This window comes from Cinclus cinclus, chromosome 2 (genome assembly GCF_963662255.1).
Source record: "Cinclus cinclus chromosome 2, bCinCin1.1, whole genome shotgun sequence".
In the NCBI taxonomy this organism is placed as follows: Eukaryota; Metazoa; Chordata; class Aves; order Passeriformes; family Cinclidae; genus Cinclus; species Cinclus cinclus.
This window is the reverse complement of record NC_085047.1, coordinates 99,993,532-100,012,962: the sequence shown is the minus strand read 5'-3', so window position 1 is coordinate 100,012,962 and position 19,431 is coordinate 99,993,532. Positions and strand designations below refer to the sequence as shown.

At 40.4% G+C, this 19,431-nt stretch overlaps 1 protein-coding gene across 1 annotated transcript in view; it reads left to right on the top strand.

Annotated features, from left to right (window-relative positions):
- Positions 1–13,306, top strand: part of GEMIN8 (gem nuclear organelle associated protein 8) — a 33,858-nt gene extending 20,552 nt beyond the window's left edge. Inside the window, exons 4-5 of the mRNA XM_062515120.1 lie at positions 4,725–4,971; positions 13,276–13,306. Of these exons, the coding sequence (XP_062371104.1) occupies positions 4,725–4,971; positions 13,276–13,306 (278 nt within the window). The remainder of the gene's footprint in view (positions 1–4,724; positions 4,972–13,275) is intronic.
- Positions 13,307–19,431: the final 6,125 nt, after the last annotated feature.

Genomic DNA, 19,431 nt, shown 5'->3' with positions numbered 1-19,431 from the left:
AGGACCTATGGAGAAAATAGCTTATGTCTCAGGTCACAGTCTTGCTGAAAGTAAGAAGGAAGTCATTTGTGTGCGTATGAAGGCCCAAATGCAGTGAATGGCTAAGACACTAGTTACTGTCTCCTACTTTTGGCAGTCTGTATTTTATCTGTTCACTTTTCTTTTCAGCTACTACATACCAGATAAAAAATCATCCATAAAAAGTGGGAAAAGTGGTGAAAGGAGAAACAGGAATCCAAAACTTTCTTCATGAGGCCTAGAATTGCTAATGATGGCCTAGGAATGTAGCATGAGTTAGGTCGATGTGCTGGTTTTGGCTAGGGTAGAGTTTATTTCCTTCAGTGACTGGTATGGGGCAGTGTTTTGAATCTGGACTCAACACAGAGTTGAATATGTAGAAATGTTTTTGTTATTGCTGAGCAGGGTTTACACAGATCCAAGGCCTTTTCTGCTTTTCCTACTGCCACACTGGTGAGAACCTTGGTGATGTATGGGAGATTGGGAAGAGACACAGCTGGGACAGGTGACTCCATGATCAGTACATAAAGTGGGGGAAAGAAGAGGAAAGGGAGGACATTTGGAATGAAGACGTTTGTCTTCCCAAGTCATTGTTTTGTGTGATGGAGCCCTGCTCTCCTGGACATAGCTGAACACCTGCCTACCTCATAAAAAAAACCCCAAAAGAAAACCAGAGGGAAGCTTCCAGCGGTGCTGCCGCAGCTCTCTGCCTGCAAGAATGAAAGGCAAAGAGCAAGAGCCATGGGCAAGAGAGAGCTCTGCCTGTGCAACCCTGACTCTAAAAAGCCTGGCACCTGCTGGCCCACAGTTCCATTTTTGGATCCAGCATCTCAAATTGACACTTCCCATTTTGGGCACAGATAGATATGGAATACAGTAACCTTTTGGGTTACCCAGGACACTGGGTGCATGACAGAGCTGGACTTTTTTTTCTTCATGGTTAAAGAATTCTATTTATACTGTTTTGGAAAAAGACTCCCCAACTGGTTTTGGCCAGGTAACGATGACTTCCCAGCAGAGCTGGACTTGGTAGGAATAAGTTAATTTAGAGAAGAGCTTCAAGAGAGAGAAGGAGCATCTTTGAAAAGAAATGGAACTGACAAACTGGGGAAACATCAGCAATGCTTTTCCTTTGTGCAGGAACCAACCACTACTGCAGCTGCCCGCCTGCCTGCCTGCCTTGTGAACATTTGCAAAATACTGTTCCTTTACAGGGGAAAGCTTGCTGGTAGTTGAAGCTGAATGCTGTAAAAGAAAGCATGTTTATTTTAGTCTGTGTGAAGTGGAAGGAGGAACTCTACTTAGGATTGTGTAAAAATTACTTGTTTTACATTTATAACTTGGCAGCCCAATGACTTGTGAATTTGGAATGTGGAACTGGTCTGAGAGTGAGCAGGGGACTTCCATTGCTGCAGGCTGAGAATTAGTGTTTTGATAAACAATGCTATCTGCTTCATGTATTGCTTGCTTCAGAGACATTCTGGTTGTCTACATAGGCTTGGGGTTATAGACAGTTTATAATTTTGTTTGTATTTCTGTTGTCAGATTCTAGTTGTCAGCTTCTTGATGGAGAGGTAGTTGCATATTTAGCTCAAGTTGTACTGCTTTGTATTGTTTTTAAAGTAAACTCTGAGGTAATGGATAGAACCCAGACTGCTGGAAATCACAGCACTTCTGCTCCCCAGCCCTTGCCCCACCAAAGTTTAGTGTGCCTCTCAACAGGACAATACTTCCACTGTTATCTATTCCTTATGTCTGTTTTTGGCTGGAAATGCTGTTTTTTGAAAAGCAGTAGTTTACATGCCCATTTAGTTTCACAACTTCTTTCCTTGATAGTCTGTAAAAGCAGATAATGCTGCCTACTATGAAGGTGGTGGAAACACTGGAACAAGTTGCCCAGAGAAGCTGTGAGTGTCACATCCCTGGTAGTGTTCAAGGCCAGGCTGGATGGTGCTCTGAGCAACTTGGTCTAGTGGACACTGTCCCTTCCTGTGGCATGGGGGTTGGAATAAGATGATCTTTAAAAGGTCCCTTCTAGCCCAAGCCATTCTGTGATTCTATCTGTGACTGTTGAGTTTGTCGCAGTATTATCTATGCACAGATAAATGATTTGAAACTGCAAGGTATTCCACACAGCTGCAGTGCTATTACCAGCAGCAGCTGTCATGTTCTGTGCTCAGATTCAGCCTTTGGTGCAAAAAACTGTGGGTTCCCAATAGCACATTTCTGTCCTGAGACTCTGCCTGGATTCTAAACTTGATTTATGTGTCTAAAACTCTGTAATACAGTCACTCTGGAATTTTTATTTTTTTTTTATCAGTAGCTATGGAATAGCAGAAGTCAAGTTAAAGAGTTAAGGGCAGTATATCTGATTAGTGTAAAGTAAAACACTCCAGATATACATCAGGTAATTCTGAGAATGGAATTTAAATTGGTATTACAATTTTGATTGTTACAATTAGGATCTATAGATTTATTAACTACTCTGTGTTGAGAAATGGAGATTCATGCACACTAAACCATAATCCACTCACCCATCATGAAGCTTCTGCTAGAGATCCATTTACTTTCCAAACAAAAGAATTAATTACCTGTCTCCAGAGAAATATTTTTTTCTTACGGATCAGCGTGTACAGTGAGCTATCAGACAGGATTCTACAGCAAACAGGCAAGGAAGCAGCTGTCTCTAGCATGCGTGGAACTAAAGACCAAAAGATGGAACTAAAGAATAAAAAAAATTCTGTGGGCAATACAGAAGTACAAGGAATTATCTATCATCCTAAGAGAGTTAACAAATATGGGTCCAATTCATTGCCTTGCCAGTATTGCTGTGTTGTCTGCAGTGGGAGACATTGGTTTGCCAGCACAGTCTTGTTTGGCTTTTTCTGTCTAAAACTATTCAGTGTAATTGGTATCAAGTTTGTGCTTAAAAGCGTGTTATGTAGCTGTGGGCAGCCTGGTGTTCCAGGAAGTTGGTTTCAGTGAGGTGCAAGGTATAGCCTGGGTGCTGTACCTTGTCCTCGAAGTGCTGAGCCCTCAGTAGGCAATGTTAGTTTCTTTAATTCAGACCTTCTGGTTAAAATGGCCCAATACCAAATACATCTGACTCTTCCAAAAGCACATATGAACTCTAATGTATATTTCCTTGTGAATTCTGGCAGTGCAGCCTAATTCAGGGGTGTGCCCTTAAAGCAGAATCACAGAAATGGCTTTCTGGAAAAGATCACTAATAACTCCTCAAGCCCTTCACAACCAACACAAAACTGTGAATGGTGTTTCAAATGATAGACAAAAGCTTTCTGTGTCTATCAGACAAACAGATCCCCAAATTGAAGTTTCATATCATATAATCATATGAACATGATCATATAATTTAAAATACTTGTTTTCTGTGAATGCTGTACAGGGGATAATTCCTTTAGGAAGGCTGACAGTCAGTTGGCTGCTCGGTACAGTACTTTCCAGTACAAAAGTAAACTGCAGTTATTTGACACAGAAATGTCAGGATATTTAACTTTGGGTTAGGGTTTGCAGATGTCGTATGTGTTGTGGAAGCTAAACCTCTGCCTTAGGGTGAAAGGGGGAAGAGAGACATGGCATCAACCACTGAGAAGCATGTCCTGTGTGTGACCAATGCATCCTGACCTGTGGACGCTGTCCTTTTTGATGTTTAAAAAACCCTGACTGTTGTCATTAGTAGTAAACTGTGCCTGTTACATGGTTTTGAGGATGGTCGTTTTTTATTTTGGAGCTCAGCTTCCAGGTGATTTTCTCCCTTGTGTAGAAATGTCCCCGTAAGAGGGGAGTTCTGTGTAGCACTTTGATGTTTTAATGCAGAATTGTTTGTTTCATCAGAGCAGTACCCAGGAAGCAGAAGTAAATTTGGACATGCACAATGGAGTTCTTGCTTCCAGTCAGGCTTACCACAGAGCATTTTTGTTGACAGATTGGTTCAAATGTTTCACCTCTTGAATTGTTTTAAATCCTCTTTAAAAGACCTGATGCGTGCATTTATGTTGATGCTGTTTTGTTTGTTTTCAAAGCAATAAAGTAAGTCTGCCAGCTTTGAACTTCACAAATCTTGAGAAATGGCTGAGCTTGGACAGTTTATCTAAACACGATGCTTACAGCTGTGTTTCATTGAATGCACTTAATGGCAGACATGACAGACCTATTTGTTCATTTTCACAGAGTAGTAACTGATTACATTTTCTCTTGGCTATCGTCCAGCTGAAGTTGCATTGTCCTATGCATTGTTTCCTTTCTCAGATGTTAAGTCATTGTTTTGGAAGCAACTCTCCTTTTCATTTGGACTTTTTGCTATGGGGAGGTGGGTTGGGATGATTTGGTTGGGTTGTTTGTGTTTACTTGGAAGGGGCAGGGGAGTTTGTGTTTTATTTTTTTGTTGTTTTGTTGTTTGAGTTTTTTCAGGGCATTTGCATTTTGGGGAGAAATGAAGCAATGTTGATTTTTGCTTAGTAGTACTAATACAGAGGTTTCCTGCAGTTTTAGGATTCAGTTCCAGGATCAGGATATTTAGTAGGAATTTCTCTATACAAAATGAGTGCAGCTGCACGCTAGAACATATGGGTTTTTTCCTGTTAGACCCAGCAAAAATATGAATATATAATGTTTTTTAATGTTAAAATAAAATGTGATTGGTTGATAGCCCAGTCATTTACATCTCTTATGGTTTATTTGTCTAGGGAGGCAGCAGCAGCTGGAAGCTGAGGACCCATACGTGGAGGCTGATCAAGACCTGCACAGGAGGGTGGAGCGTTCTGTGGAGCCGCCAACAGAAAGACCTGGGGAGAGGCGCATGGCAGAAATGAAGAAACTGTATGGTGCTGAAGCTGCCAAAATCCAGGCAATGGAAGCTGCCATGCAGCTAATCTTTGATAGGAACTGTGACAGAAAGCAGCCCAAATTCTGGCCCATTATTCCCCTTAAGCTGTGAGTACCTGGACTGTGCTCTGACATGGCACAGTGCTATAGGGTCCGGTGCCTCAGGTTGGGCTGCTGAAAGAACAAACTGCAAATTTTGGTTTTGGGCTTTGGGGGAGAGTCTGGCAAGGACAGCATCTATTTCTTCGGCCTTTTTTTTCTTTTACAGTGTCTGTCAGTGATGCTCACAATTCATTTAACCCATATACAGTTGTCAAGTAGTAATAGGACTGACAGGAATATCAAACCTGTCTAAAATTCACTCATTTGGTGCCCAATTGCCATGACCATGCTTGCAAGAAACATAACAACGTCCATACCTAGTGAACTGGGAAAACTTAAAGCAATGCAAAGAAGAAAAACACTTTAGGAATTGTCTGCTCTTCCTGTTTAGGAATTTGAGTGGTCCCATTTTCTAGTCTTATTTAATGTAGTAGTATTAGGATCTTGTTTCACACAGCATAACTTGAAGTGTTATGTCTGCTAATCTTGGGTTTTTTTGAGAACTAGGAGCCCACTGGCCAAGATACAACTTATCAAATTACCATAGCCCAGACACTGGAATTCTCTTTCAAAGGTTTATAATAAATCAGGAAGTTTTTCTTCCAGACTGATGCTTGTCTGGCAGGAGTTTGACTCTAAAGCAACATTATATAGGAAAATGTTTTAATGAAGAGGTGGAGGATTAAGCAGAAGCCTGATATGGTCCTGTCTGTTAGAGATCTGTTTAGCAGAAGAGAAACTTAAGAGGACACAGCACTATTGGAGCCAGTGCCTACAGTAATTTTTGCCATTCTAGTAAAAAGCAGCAATGGGTTTGAAAGCTTGAAGCTTTAAAGAAGTCTGTATAGAGTGACAGACTATATCTGACCAATGTATACTGTATAATGTGCTGTGGAAGCCAGGTAGCCCTGTGGGCTATGTCTGTTTTAGGTGCAGTTTTCCAATGGCCAAGTGCATAAGACATGCACAAAACTTAAACATAAGCAAGTAGATGTGTACTCACTCATCCATCTGCACAGAGATGTGCCTCTGTGTGTGCTCATCCATCTGCACTAGCTGTTTGGTTCTGCTTCTGTCGCTTTGCTTTGGGCCAGTTGTGCTTGCCCCACACCAGGTGGAGTGAGGCACACTGGTGGTTTGTGTAAGAGAGGCCAAAGTGGTCCCTCAAAACCAGTGGCTCCATAGAAAATAGTACCCTGAACATTTAAAAGGACTCTGAATCTCTGCTGATAAATACCATTGTGTACTGAAGGGCAGTAGTTTGTGTTGCAACATTTCCATGTCAGGGCAACGGGAGATCTGCTGGTTTATAAGTGACATACTCATCTGGCTTCCTGGCAACAGAGGAAGCTTACAATTAAATTTTAGCTTCGGTTCATGCTGAGTGTCCAGAGTTTCTCTGTAATATGTGTAGTTTGTAATACACCCAGCAGTTGCTGTGCCCTCTGCAGCAGCTAGCTGCAACAAAGCAAGTCTGCACTGCAGCTTGGAATATCTTTGCATTCAGTAGTAGTTACTGTTTTTTGAAAGCAGCATTTCCATGTCAGTTCCACCTCTTTCACTTTAGATGTGACCAGATGAAGTTAAATTGAACACTGGAATTAAAAAGCCTTCAGTTTCCAAAACTTATTTCTGGTGTGATTAATCTGAAAAACTTCAGTGAGACAGGAGAGAGAAAAGGATTATTAACAGTCCTGCATTTGTTTTCACTCTTGTATTTGGCGGCTTTTGTCAAGAGTTCAGTGTTTTGTTTGGGTTTCTGTCCATTGACCAAATAAATTTTCTTCTTAACACCTTGTAATTTACTCTTTTTTTTAATATAAACACTTAGAACACTTCAGTTCTTCTTAGATGGTAAAGCTTTCTTTTAGCTGCTGTATTGTTTAAGGAGGATTGAACTTAGAGTAGAAGTGGTTTTAACATATGGAGAAGCATGAGGAGTGTTGACAGGACTTTCACAGCAATGTCAGACAATTGCTCTGAATGTATGGTGTGGTGCAAAATGAATGGGAGGTTTGCTGTATCCACTGGGGAGAAACCCTGTCACAGATTAACGTGTAGAAATTTTTCTGTTCCTATTTGAAATGTTTCCACTGCGGTGATGGTGTCTTCCCTGTGCAGTTCTGTTCAGAAAAAAAAAGGAAGAATGGGTAGGATAGGACTGTGCTTACTTTTCAACACAAGTTCCAGTTCTTGCTGTGGTTGATTCTTCATCCAACTGGTTCTGCTAGCAGAAGCAGAAATTCTGGTCTCAAAAAGTATTTGTAGAGACCTCTTATAAGACAAACATTTCATTCCTTTCCTACTTCACATAAAATGTGAAGTAAATTTATAAGAAGAAATGTATATAAAGGAAATTATCTTGCCTTTGGTTCTTTTAAGTATTTTAAGAGTATTTAATATGCTTAATATGCTATGAGGTTAGGAGAGAGAACTGGATGAACTGTTCCCTAGGAACTGTGTACTAAGTCCTGAAAGGATGGAATACTCTACTGAAGATTTAAGACTTTGCTGCCAAATAATCTCATTTCAGGGGATGGGCCAGTAAAATGAGACATCTGGCCAACTATTGCCAGATGTTTCCATTTTGCTGGAAACTCAGCAGAACTTGAAAATTCTGTGTTGCACTTCTTTTACTCTGTCTCCCATGTCATTTTACATTTCTGATCTATATCTCACATAAAAGCATGTGGCCATGGAGAAATGCAGCAGCAACTCAAAAATGCCATTTCAGTTATCTGTCAGATTCACTATTATGCTACATTCCTCAGTGGTGGGCCCATGTACACTTCTTCCCCCAAAGATAAAATGTTCCTTGACCAGAATGAAGCTGTGGTGCTGCAGAATTGATTCTTCCTTCTCCAGAAGGTTAAACCTTTGCTTTCAGTTATGCCAACTGTTGGTATAGTCCTGCCCAAAAGGAATTCTTCACTTGCTGGTGGTACAGTTTCTCATGAGCTTTTCTCAGCTCCAGTAGAAGGAATTATACCCTGAAGTCACAAGTTGTCATCCAATCAGTCTTGATTTCAAAAACTGGTTTCCTCATTTGTTACATGCAAAACAGCCTTGTTTTCAGAAGAGTTTGCAATTGGTTGAAGATGCTTTGAAGATAGGAAGAAAATGTAATAGGTCTTTTCTACTAAAAGCATTGTTAAAAGAAATGAGAAAGAAAAAACCCTCTCAGAATTGGTGTGATATAAATGTAACACAGAAATGAAGCAATGTCTGTTTCCTACCTAAAGAAAAATTGCTAACATTTATGCATTGGTGACGTTGTCAAGGGCTCTTGTTCTTTTAGCATTATTTCCCCATATAGCAGCTGACAGCGCAGTGTGCCTGTGTGTACAGACGACCTGAGAAGAGATTCAACCCTTGTGATGAACATCATTTTCTCAAACAACATTTTGGGTATGCAAGTATCCATTCTTTCTGACAGGAGTCTTATTAATGGCCAGCTGCAAGCATCTCACACTTGGAAAAAGTGTTAATAAAAAGCAATTTAAATTCCTGTAACAGCCTTTATGAAGGATAAACATCACATACATAACACATATGGATTTGGTCACTTGTGTCTTTCTCTTAGTAAAAGCTTCTCTTTCATTACATGAAATATGCTGGAAATATTGGTGTCTTCATCTCTTGTTGCACTAATAGCAGTCTAGCTTTTGGTGTAGGAATTGAGAAAAGCAAGACACAGATTCAGCTGCTTGAATTTTGAGTTTTAAGTGTGATTTTTGGCATGCTGGGCTGAACATTTTGGCTGAAAGAGTTAAGAGAGAGGCCAAGATTATTGCCCAAAATATGAAATACAGTCTGTCAAAAGGAAACATCTCAACTCTGTTTTCCTTCTGGTTTCTTGAAAGTGTAAGCTCCTGGAAAATGTATTATTTGATAAATAATGCATTCATGCTGCGACAAAAATCTTTTTTCATTTTTGTGTGCTAATCAATAAGCTGCCTACCCTGTCTAACCTGTTGTCTCCTATGCTCCTGCATGGATAGTCCAAAGGATGCAAATTCTTATGGGCTCTTTTCTAGGTAGAATAGCAGCCTGTAAGGGAGTCTCAGCTGCTTCTGAAGGGTGGTTATAGCCAGAGTGTGTTCAAGGCTTCGCACCTCTTCCTATATTCTCACGTAGCTGGAGTTGCTGAGCTGGCACACAGTGACATGTGCAGAGGAACTCAGGGTGGGTAGGTGACAGACCATGACAGTGCCATTTGGGTGTTGTCTTGAAGACCTGGCTGTCATAGCAGAGGAATTGCTTGGACTCAGTCCATTCTTTGGAATCGGTTGTACACCCTCAACTATTAATATCGACAGCCAGGAACAGCACGGTCTTGCTTGGCCAAAAGTGGAGAAAGACTTGCTTCTCTTGAGCTTGCATGGAGTAATTGAGATTCTCTGTGTATGGATTTCATTACACAGTCACAGAAGAAATGTTTTCGTCTTTAATCATGAATCCTTTTTGAAGAAGGCAAGCAGAGTAAATGTGAACATACATAGTTTTTGAAAAGAAAATACTTTTCAGCCTAATGATGCCAATACCACTGCTGGTTCCCTAAACTACACTGGGATCTTTTGCCTACAAAGCCTTTTGAAAAACCAAAATACACATACTGCTATACCCATGACTGTTGTTTTCAGCCATCCCAAAGACATACATTTTTGGGGAGGAAGGATTGGTGGAATCTTTTCTAAAAGAGTTACAAGTGGTCCTCCTTAACTTTTAGAGTTTGTTTTAAATAAAAGCAACAATTTCTTGACTCAGTAGGAAGTGAGACAAAAGTCTATGAGGAGCTATTAAAAATAAATTACACCATTGTCTTCAGATATCCGTAATCTGGACCTTACTGATAGCTGGGAAGGGGTAAAAAGATATTATTATATTCATGTCCACTAGACAGCTGCCATCAGGTGTTGGTAGGAAGATAACCAGATTTCTGATCTGTTTATAGGGATGTTTAGAATCTTTACATATGCTTCTAGTGAAGATGAAGATTGATATACCTGTCCTGAGGTTCAGCTTTCAGCTGTCTCATGCATTCTTCTTTTCTAGTTACAGCAACCCCTCTGTGATTCTGCTCCACTGAAGTTTACTGGCATTGAGGTCAAAAGGAGTCAAGTTGGAAGACACCTAGTACTAAATTGTTAAATGTAATCCTGTTTCCTTGTTATTTGGCTGAGATTCAGTAAACCCTTTTGGTCTAGGCTTGTACAAGCTGCCATCAGGAAAAAGTATCTGCATTGTATTTCAGCAGTTTTGATACTCACATAGCTGTGTTACTCCCATCCTTTGCATTGGACAGGAAAAGATCTCGGTCATCATGTCTGGTTTCTGCTACCTCTGGCAACCAACCTAATCTCATACATTTCGGAAGCTACTTAGGAAATTCCATTTCCTGTCACCTCTGTGACTACTTGTTAAGACTGCAGGGCCAGCTTATCACTTGCAAAGTGTAATAAAATACCGGGAACATCACAAATTTAAGTTGTCCTTTGTCAGGGTTGCAAAAAATGTAAATGTGTTTGCAGATCATGTATCTTGGGCTTTTTAAAAATTAAGATCCTGTAATATCTTCCCTGTGGACAGAAGGCAGGGACTTACTGTTGTAACAGAAATAAATGCTTGAAGTACATTTTTACTTAAGCAATAACTCATCAAAAGCCATGTTTCTGGTCTGTAGCATATTCCGTGAAGTGGCTGAGTAATAGCTGAAGGCTCCCCTTCCGCTGTCCTTTCATGAAAAAGTGGTGAGGTTGAGCTAAAACTTCTGCCAGTTATGCTGCAATGCAGTTGAAACACATGAGTTTTGTCAGCTTCTCCAAACAGAATAATTCTTACATGACTGCAGAATATAAATCTGAAATGGACTGTAAACCAAGAGTAGTCAAATAATAGACTGTGTAATGGGAAGGTAGTAGTATTCGCTACTTTTTATCAATTTTTTCTACATGTGTTGATGAATTTAGGATTTCCAGTAATGCCAGACCACACTGCACTAGAGACAAGAAAATATTTGTTGAGCAAAACATGGCATTTTCATTGATACTGCTCTGCAGAATTGTGTCAGCAGTGCTACAGCTGCTTTGTGGTCCTGTTTTTGTGTCACTGCCCTGGGTGTTGGGGGCACATAGGAAGTCCTGCCGTGGCACTCCTTAGAGAAGCCCTGTAGCTGAGCATGCTCATGGCAGCTGTTTTTGTCATTATATCCTAGCCCTGTGGTCCTTGCCACCTTTTTCTGCTGGCTGCTGGACTTGGATGTGCCAACTGTACTGTCTTGTTCTGAAAGGATGCTGAATGTGGGGTATGTGTGATGACATGATGGTCCCATGGCAACAGGCTGTGATATCATCAATGCCAGATGGTGAATTCTTTCAGAGACACATCAGAAAGAACAGCTGTGTTGTGCTGTAGAAAATCCTTACTCCAGAACTGCTCTTCTCTATCACCACAGAAAATAGAGAAAACTACAGATAAAATTTTCCCTCCTTTGCTTTTTCTGTTTAGCAGATCCATCTTCAGGTCACCTACAGCTCCAGTGTGAGAGCATAAACATGTATCTCCAGAGTGCAAAAGTGCTTTATAGAGAACGTTTAACAAGATTAGTTATTTGCCCTTCCTGAGTGTGTTTTACTATGCAGACCTGCTTTGGAAAGATGTCCTGTACTTTCTCTGTCAACAGCAGTTAAATCTTGTTTAAAAGCAGAAAAAGAGCTGCCTTACTCTCTCTTCCCTTCAATAGCTCTTTTAGTCTAGCTGTGTTACTTGCATTTTCAAGTCTAACAAAATAAAATCTGTTTCTCTGGCATGGTTAGAGCTAGAGCTTTTTCATGGTAAATGCATTGATAATAATTAGCAGCACTAGTGATTTGTGTTACTTTTGGAAACTCTCATTCTAGGCACAGCTTGCAGTATGATAGTCCCCATCAGCATGACAAAATTGTTCACCTCAATCCAAGAAGATAACACGTCCTACTGGAATAAAGCATACCAACTCCTTATATTGTTGAAAATGTTTTTTTAATACCTTACTAAAAAACAGTAGTTAAACAATTTTGTTTTGCTAGTTTAACTTCCTTTATGACAGGCGTTTGAAGTCTGAATTTATGTAAAACCATTAAAATGCTAAAAAAATTTGGCAGATTCTCAAGTACAAGACAGATTTTTTTCATTCTAGTAGGGTGCCCAAAATTAGTATTATAATTGTAAAGAAAATGTGTCCCAAAATTGTGTTGTGTTTCTTCATTTTCCAACGTTATGTTTATTTCCTGGTTTACAGGATTAAAATTTGAGGCTTTTTTAATATATATTTCTTAGCCGAGCAACCTTTAAAACGTTGAGTGGCTTAGCAGCCACACTTTCAAGGCCTGAAATACCATCTGCATGTACACTAAATGTAGGAAAAATGCCTACACTGCCTCTCCCACCACTGCCACCCCCTGAAGCTACCTGTAATTAAATGACTGTGCACTGTGATGCATTTTTCTGGCCACATCCATGACACTTTATATCTCCAAGAATCCAGCTGAGCAGTTTCTTGGGCTTCTTGTTACCACAGTTCTTTTCAGCACACCTCTCTTCTTGCTCCCTCATGTTCTTTTTCACAGACTCCTTCCTGATTGTGTCCCTCCACCCCAGCACATGATGCTCTGCAGCCTGATGATGCTCTCTCAGCTCCTACACTCCTGTCTGCCTCACACAGGGAGGGCAAAAACTGTTGTCTGGACACTCAGTTGCCAGCAGAGCACATGAGAAGGACTAATGGAGATGACCAGATTTTCTGGTCAGTGCCTTTGGCACCATAAACGCCGAATGTAGAAAGTACCAAGACCCTTCCCACAGCATTGCCCTTTACCTGTCAGTGGGTAAGGGAAGATTTTTCTCTCCTCTTTTCCTACCTAAAAGAAAATTTCCTCCCTGCTGTGCAAATGGTGGGAATTGTGTCACTGCCAGTTTGTTTCTCCCCACTGCAGCCAATCACCCAAAACCTTTCTAAAGCTGCGGTGCAATGAACCAACATGATCCTGTTGAAAACCAGGGAAAGCTTTTCTAAGACTTTCCCCTAGTGGGAGAAACAATTGCTGGATACAGTGCCTGGCCTGCACAATCCATCTGTTAAATTTATGTGTCTCAACAGTACATCTTAGTCAACTGCACCTCCAAGGGCAAAGAGTAACTGTAACTTGGGAGCTCAGCCATTTGGAAGACCAACCAGGCAACTGTGATCTATTACCACCCAGCAGATGAGGATGTTGCTAAGGCAGTTTCTCGATGTAAGAATGCTTCTATCTCTTTTTTATCTCTTTTCAGCCCTCTTGGCCAGCTGGCATTCCGTTTTTAACTTTTCCAGCGGGCATTGGTTCAGTTTGGCGTGGTCCTTCAGAGTGGGAGCAGTAGCCTATTTAGAGCTTCAAACACATAAAGACTGACTGGCTGGAACCCCAGAGAACAACCTAGCAAGAGGCTGACAAGGGCACTTAGCCAGACCATCTCTGAAACACTATTGTTGAAAGAACCTGATATGCATGTTAAGTAAACATCAAATATGCAAAACCCAGTACACGTAACTTGCAGATAATAGCATAAGGTAATGGGCCCTGTCTCCAAATAAATAATAGTGCCCTCATAACTGCAGGCAGTTTCAATATTTTCTGTTCACTTTCAATGTCCTCTGGGTGGGTGATACCTATAACACAATAAAACTCTCACAGGCTCCAGCAGGAGCTGGATTTTAGTATTAAACCCTGGCTAAAATGAGGGAAAGAAATTTATCTTGCACACAAACAGGCAAAAGCTCTATAATAAATGTGATCCAGGAAGTTATTATATAAAGGCATTGATAATTTCATTTGCATATAAAATAATAACAACAAGAACGGAAGCTAAATTATCCCATACATACAGAAACCCTGGGTGTTCAGGATTGGCTATTCATTATTCTCTCGTCATATAAAGCAATTCAGTCTGCAGCTGCATTTCTCTTACAAATCCAATTCAATCAGGAGAACCGAAACATCATTAGCAAACCCACTGATTTATCCACCAGTAAAGTGCTGATACAGGCCTCTGTTCCTGCTGCTAATAAATTTTCTGCATAGCAGCGTTGGCTCTCTCTAGAGATCTCTCATTATTCTAATGACTACAGATTTCTAACTTAATCACTGGAATTTTTAAGCCTGAAAGTCTGTAACAGTAGGGTTCAAAACCTGTGGGAGTCATAGGAAAGGAAGGACATGAGCCAAACTACCCAGTTGCCTCAGAGATGTGTCTAGATTTAACTGCAGATAGAGCAACACCTGGTGCCATAGAAAATAGCTGTAGTGGGACTTTTTTTCCCCTTTTTGAAATACATTGTCTCCTGTTTTGCTCATCACTTCCTATTTCCTTCAGTGGGCTTGCCTGCAGAGCTTTGCCTCACTCTGTACCTTTCCCTGGCTCCTCTTTGGCTTGTTCCCTTAACTGCCAACCTGCCAGGCTCATTTACCTCTGCCTCAACCTCTGTTCTCCTACAGAACTGAAGGAAATGCTCTGATAACCCCTGGTAGGTGTTATCTCCAATTCCTCCTGCACATCATCTACCACCAGGGCTCTGGGCAGTCACCTCCGAGCTCATCACAGCATCATTGTTGAAAATTCATATGCATGAGCTCTTACCCACTGTTTCAAGGCCTGGGCATGCACTTCTGCTTCCTTTCCAAGGTGGACTTCAAACAGGGTCACTTCTAACAGCCCAATGGGTATTAGAAGTAATGTTGTCTTCTGGGAATAATTTTACAAGCTGCAGTTTCTGTAGCTTCTTTAACGGCCTTGAGTCATTTTGTTCGCCAGGTTCTTGTGATGTTTGCTTTGCCTGTGGCCCTTTCATCCTTTAAACACAAAGAAGCTATTTCCTTGGAATATTGGATGGCAGAATTAATGTTCTAGGCTATCTGGCAGTTAAAAACACTCATGTTCAGCCTGGACTTTATTTTAAAAAAGAAAAAAAAAAAAGAAGTACAAAAAGTAAGAATCCTGATTCACCTATGACAGTATAACGTGCTTAATATAGTTTTAATAAAAAGTTTTATTACATTCCTTACTTGGAATATATTTTTTTTTCTATTTGCTGAACATAATATCCAGGACAACAAGAATCAAATAAGAAGAGTCTTGAAAAAGTGTTCTTTATTTAAAAACCACAGGCACTCCTATCTATCTTATGTATGCTATAAATAAAGGATAAAATTATTACCAGTGTAAGATACTTGACATTTTCATTTACTTTTTTATCTCTCGTAATTGAAGAATGGATATGTGTAGGTGACTAGTGTGTTCTGCTTTTATATTTTAATCATGGACTTGTGAATTTGCAATAAAATTAGCTGTCTGTATAGAAAGTAGGAGGGAAATGCTCTTGTTTAGAACAGCTGTTTGGATTTTTTTTTTTAATGTGAAGTTACATTAATCTTCCAAACTCAACATTTAATATCAAAATTTTATCTTGTTATTTTTCAAGTTCCTGACTTGCATTTATCAGGTTGGGCTTTTTGGGAGGGCTCTCACTCATCTGGCCGGAGTGGCTTGAGCTTTTTTACTCCTGAGTGTCACACTCCTGGCAGGTTTAGTGTATTTGGCTTCCTGTGAAGTCAGAAGGAGGTGAAGCATTTCAATGATGTCAGCAGATCTGAAGCCACACCTTCCTCACAAAACCACATCTCACAGAGCTGATGGAGGATGTTGTGTCTTAGAGCCATTTCTGTTACCTCCCAGTGAAAAACCTTTAGGGCTGTGCCAGCTCCTGTAGCTCCCACAGCCCAGGACACCCATCCTCTGCAGCCTCTTGGCACTGTGGGTGCACCAAGGATGTTACATTATTGCTGGCTAATGGAGTCTTTCCCATCTTTCCTCCAACACATCACAATTTTGCCACAAACCACAGCTCTGCGTATAGCCACTTGCACAGAACTGGACTTTGCAAAGCAGGAAGAGCAGTGAAGAAACAATAAAACATACTGTGTGTGGGGAGGGAAAATCTCTACTCAAAACCCAAACCAGCATTTTGGAATGTGTGCGAGTAGAAAACTAAAGCTGAGTGGCCATTTAGGAGAGAATTCAACTCAGCTTTGTGATACAGTTTAAGGCACCATTCATGTTTACAGAGGAGCATTAAAACCTTCTGTAATCAGTTATGAGCTTGTACCTAATGACAGAAGTGAAAAAAATGAGAACTAAAGTGAAATCAGCTGGCTGTTTCTCAGTCTCCACTGCCCAGCTAGATCAGGAAAAGTGTTAAAATGACTCCTGCAATTTTCCTCCCCAGTTTTTTTAGTTTGATTTTTCAGTTTGCAAAAAAGGCACCTGAGAATGTTCTTAAATGCTCTCTGTGCCTGCCATCAAAGGAGTTTTCTACTCTGGAAAAAGAGAGAGAGCCTCGTCTCAAAATGTACTTTGCCAGGAATTCTGTCCTGATTAGGCTGCCTTGGAGCGTTTTCTTGGGAGGTTGCCATTCTGAAGTTGTTGGATGACAGCCATGTGTTCAACACTCTCAAAATAAAGTCTTTCCCCTTAATTTGCAGTGCAACAGAAAACTGAGGTTAAACCTATTGATACCACTGGAGGGTGGGGCTAACATACATATGTATGCAATTATTTTCAGAATATTGCAATGAGTGCAAATATGCTCACACAGAGGTTGCTCTGAAGTTGAATATTAATGTTCCTTGGGTATGTATTTTGCCCCTCTCTGGTTTCTTCGTTCGCAAATTATTCCACATTCAAATCTCCCCAGTGGCACTAATGAAAATGTTGGATAATCCATACATTTGAGTCAGCTCCTCCTCAAAACCCTAGGCTGGCCTCTCCAGCTAACGTGATCATACCTCACAATAGGAACTTAGCAAATCACTTCAGTAAGTGTTTATATCCAAGCCTTCTAGACTGAGCTCATCATCTCTGATCAATCTCAAACGAATTTTTGAGCCCAAGTGTTTTAGAATGAGGTATGTGGAAGAATGCCTTCATAGGATTATTGTATCATGATTCACATAGCAGGAGGTAAGACTTTTCTCTCACTTGGAGAAAGGGTTGTCAGCATTTCTACATTTCACAGATCCATTCAGGAGGATGAAATGAGATGGGCTGCACATGAAAGGAAAGGTTGTATCCACTTGTGGTTTTTTCTGTATAACACTCCTCTGTTTTCAGATTGTTGGTGCATTCTTTGACTTGCAAGCTTTCTGCTTTATATAGTGCTTTACTGAAACCACTCATGCTCTCTCAGACCACATATTATTTTCTACATGGTTCCCTACCAGGTGTGAGCTATATCTGTGGCTTGCACACAGAGAAAGGAACAGAAGCAAGTGCGTGTGTCTGGAGTAAGAACAGATTATACCGTGATCTTCCCTCTGGTGCCACCCAGTCCTGGATCTCCTAGGGACACTCACAGAATATCCATGCACATAAGTGAAAAATTCTGTGCTTAGGGTAAGGTCCTTTATGTAGGCCTAAGTAAATCAGAGGTCCTAATCAGTATATTAATCCTTTGTTTCCAATGTATCTCCTACATTTTTTGTGCCTCTAAAATCACACAGCAACATTGTTAATTCCACAACGGCTATATGAAATAGAGATGAGTCTATCTTTTAACACTGAAGATGTATTTAGTACTCCATAATTAACACCAAAATGGTAATCACTAATTTTCAGATAAAATTAACTGTGCTGCATTGGGAAAAAATATTAATTTTGTTGAATATATAATTATATATTTTTTCAAAGCTGTCACTGCTTATATTTACATATTGAGAAACAGTTGTTGGAAATGTGACCTACTTGGTAATAAGAAGCAGTTTTCATTTTGAAGACTATTTCTTTCTTATACTTATCATACCTGAATGTTAAATTCTGGGAGGAGTATCTACACGTTGGCTAAACTGTATCAAATTGCTTCTCGTTTTTTATCTTTCCCTTTCTCTCCCTTCCCCCAGACTAAACAGTGCTGAAGATCTGAACCATTTTGTTCAGCTTTTTGTTGGACAAGCTTTGCAAACAGCTCTCTGCAGTGAGCATTAAAAAGTGGTTTTGGTAGCAGCAGTTGGAGTCTAAAGTGGATCAGCTTCACATAAAAAGTACAAAAGACATAGGAGAGCATGAGTCATTCTACTTGATCCACCTTGAGATGCTGAGAGGTGACCACACAGGTCACCTCTTCTTTACACACAGATAAAAAGTGCACAAAGTGTACAAAGGGATCCAATTGTCACCTTAGTTCTCTTTAACATCCACGGCCTCTGTGAACAGCAGATCACATGGGAGAGAAAAACCAGAGTATGCCTCAACTGTACATGGAACCACAGAAGCTCAGTACAGAGAGGATGGCTGAACCCCCCTTGAGAAAGGCCTCAGAGAGCACTCACTGCAACTAAAGCCGGTTTTTATCACTTCTGATTTCCTTAAAGCTAAAATACATTCATGAAGGAATATCATCATTAACCATTAGCTTCACTGTTAGCAGAGGGAGCCATGGGATAGGGCCTCACATACAGCTGATGTGGGAGCTGAGAACCCACTGAAACACACAACCATCAGCATATATTTTTATTAAACCACTGTCTTTAATACACCAGAATGTTTAGTCAAAGCTAAAACATTAAGTGGAAACACACTGCCTTTGATTCTGTTTTTAATTGGGAAAGTTTCCTGCCTAGGGCAATCTGTCTAGTTAGACAGCCTGAGGAAAGAGTGAGAGTGGAAAACAGAGACAAACAAACAGATAGCAGCAGCAATCACACCATTCCATCCACAAAGAAAAAAAAAAAAAGATTTGTTTTACAGCTAGTTCTGCAGAGGAGAAGTGGAGAAACAGATGGAGTCTGGTAAACTAAAACAACAAAAAATTAATTATATGCAATGAGCATTAATCTAGAAATCAGTTTCACCACCAATTGCTGGAAATGGTCAAATACAAGTTTCATACTGATGCCATGCCCTTGGTTACAAGTAGTGAAACCCCCACATTCCATCTTGCCTCTTCTGAAGTTAAATTTTCTTCTGAACATCAAATGGCCTCTTTAAAACATCTCCAGAGAGGAGCACACTGCTCCAGAATAGCTTAGAAGGTAATCCAAGCATATTGCTACAGGGAGTAAAGGTGACTCTTGAATCACCTGGTTATCATGATGTTTGTATTAGGGAAACTCCGCATATAGAAGAATGTTTGCAGGTTGTCACCTAAACTCTGGAAAAGGTTTTAAGCACCCAATGTAGACAATGGCATTAATCAATATGGAATTCTAACCTTCTCTTTCTCTTTTGTGGATCAAACCTGCAACAGACATTTTATAATCCCTTGATGAAGAGATTGTTTGGATCAGTCTGGCTTCCAGCATCATTTACAGCAGGCCTTTAGCCCTTCCTTACAGCTACCAGCTATAGCACCCAAGGAGCCACTTGCTGAAATGCTGCACACTTCAACCTTTCTCCTCT